This window comes from Sinocyclocheilus anshuiensis, unplaced genomic scaffold (assembly GCF_001515605.1).
Source record: "Sinocyclocheilus anshuiensis isolate Anshui unplaced genomic scaffold, SAMN03320099.WGS_v1.1 scaffold711, whole genome shotgun sequence".
NCBI lineage: Eukaryota > Metazoa > Chordata > Actinopteri > Cypriniformes > Cyprinidae > Sinocyclocheilus > Sinocyclocheilus anshuiensis.
The window spans coordinates 4,626-6,727 of record NW_015552595.1 but is presented as its reverse complement, the minus strand read 5'-3'; the positions used below and the strand labels follow the sequence as shown (position 1 = coordinate 6,727).

General features: G+C 41.5%; 1 protein-coding gene across 1 annotated transcript; it reads left to right on the top strand.

Moving 5' to 3' along the window:
* The first annotated feature begins 979 nt into the window (after positions 1-979).
* LOC107665634 (transaldolase-like) lies at positions 980-1,568 on the top strand. Its single transcript, XM_016456571.1, has 2 exons — positions 980-1,150; positions 1,304-1,568. The coding sequence occupies exons 1-2, from the start codon at positions 1,002-1,004 to the stop codon at positions 1,542-1,544; spliced, it is 390 nt and encodes a 129-aa protein (XP_016312057.1). The 5' UTR covers positions 980-1,001; the 3' UTR covers positions 1,545-1,568.
* Positions 1,569-2,102: the final 534 nt, after the last annotated feature.

Below are 2,102 nucleotides of genomic sequence, written 5' to 3'. Positions count from 1 at the left end.
CACCATATTTGCAACACCTATTTCGGGCATCCAAGACCACATTACTAGACACTCGTGAGTGGGGGATGCGGGAGAATAAAATGATTCACGGGACTCCTGCAAAATAGAAATATCTAAACATAAAATATCTAAAACAAATAAATTGTTATTCATCTATTGCACAAAAGCAACATGAACTAATATAAATAAACGATTAACAGGTGCAAGCGTATGCAGAGTTTCTATTTAGGCTATAAACGCGTATAAAAGCGTTGAGCAATGCAGTGCCGAAATTTGCGTGCTCACGAATCCTCTTATTATAACACGAATTGTAGACATTATGAATGATTCATTATGCATATACAGTATTTATTGTGTTATAACAGAGATTTGTGAGATTGCGATGAACTGCGATGTCTTTTAGAGATTATAAATGCAGCGCTCTTTGCTGGTATTCTGCCAAACCATGCACCAGCAGCCGCTTGCTTTAGTTAAAAATAACAGTGTTCTGTGAATGTTGATGCTTTAATAACAAATATTTATTGGGAGCGTGTATGCTGGAATTTCATAAATTTCATGGAGAAAAAATTAACGTAACTAGTAATGTAACTAATTACTAATTACTTTTGAAATAAAGTAATCAGAACAGTAACGTAATTACTTTTAAAAGGAGTAATCAGTAATTTAATTACATTTTCAGAGTAACTTGCCCAACACTGCTCTTGAGTGATCAAGAATATTCCATTCACAAATAAGTTCTCTTTCGAATCCTCCTTCCTCATTTCTTCATCCTAAAGAGATGGAGCTGAAGCAATGAGAGCAGGCCTTGTGTCTGGTGACAGGCCGCTTGCTGCTGCTTTTCTTCTTTACAGGAGAATATTATACTTCTTTATAATTGCCACATACTGTGCTGCAGTCTGAACCAGAGTTTTACCCATCAACACACACATATGCAAAAGCAAGACTAAAACATACAAACATGCCTTTGATCAGAGTGTGTGAGAGATGTGTCCTGCTGACAGATGTGGTGTGATTCCAGGCTGTCCTTTGATAAAGAGGCGATGGTGTCTCGCGCCCGGAGGCTCATCTCTCTCTATGAGGAGGCAGGAGTCCGTAAGGAGTACATCCTCATCAAACTCTCCTCCACGTGGGAGGGCATTCAGGCCGGACAGTGAGTGTGTTCACTACAGTCAGTTTCATTAAAATGAAAAAGATATTGTTCACCACAAACACGATGTGAAGCGGATTTCTTCATATGCAACTGTTATTAATAAACCGAGCGAGAGCTGCTCTGCTGACGCCTGTGTGTTTGGCTTTTCATCAGAGAGTTGGAGGAGAAGGACGAGATCCACTGCAACATGACTCTGCTGTTCTCGTTCGCTCAGGCCATCGCGTGTGCTGAGGCTCGCATCACCCTCATCTCGCCCTTCGTGGGGCATATCCTGGACTGGTACAAAGAAAACACAGACAGCAAAAACTACGAGCCACATGAGGATCCAGGCATGTTCTCATATCCTGGACTGGTACAAAGAAAACACAGACAGCAAAAACTACGAGCCCCATGAGGATCCAGGCATGTTCTCTGAGAGAAACCTTTAGCGTCTTGTATCTCTCTTCATGTGTGTTGTGATGTGAAGCGTCTCGAGTAGGACCGATATCACACGCCGGGCGTATCATTGAGTGCTCGCCTGCTCAGGTTCAAGGCAGCAGCCCAAATCAGTCAATCTAACCTCCATACAGGCAAAAATGTTCAACAAAGTGACCGCAAAGAGTTGACGTTTACTTTAGGAAAAGTAGTGCAACAGCACAAATATGTATATGCTTATTTTTCCCAGCCCTAGTTATAAGCGTTAACCCTAAGTGATTGAAGCTGGATGTAGTTTGTGTGGAGCTTCTGAACACTGTCTCGAGTGCACGAGGCTCGTGCGAAGCAGAGAGTCACCGCTTCAGTGTTTGTACTAGGGCTGCAACTAACGGTTGTTTTGATAATCGATTAGTTGGCCGATTATTTTTCCGGTTAATCGATTAATCAGATTATTTTAATGTTATTGACAAAAACACACTATTCCACATTCTGCCCAATGTCCTTCAAACAAATGTGCCGACTGAATGCTATGAAAACA

What these genes read in the sequence shown, in the direction of transcription:
- LOC107665634 (XM_016456571.1), top strand. Translation starts at nt 1,002, where the DNA reads ATGTGGTGTGATTCCAGGCTGTCCTTTGATAAAGAGGCGATGGTGTCT. An exon ending in GAGGGCATTCAGGCCGGACA is followed by an intron (nt 1,151 to 1,303) that starts GTGAGTGTGTTC and finishes GCTTTTCATCAG; the next exon opens with AGAGTTGGAGGAGAAGGACG.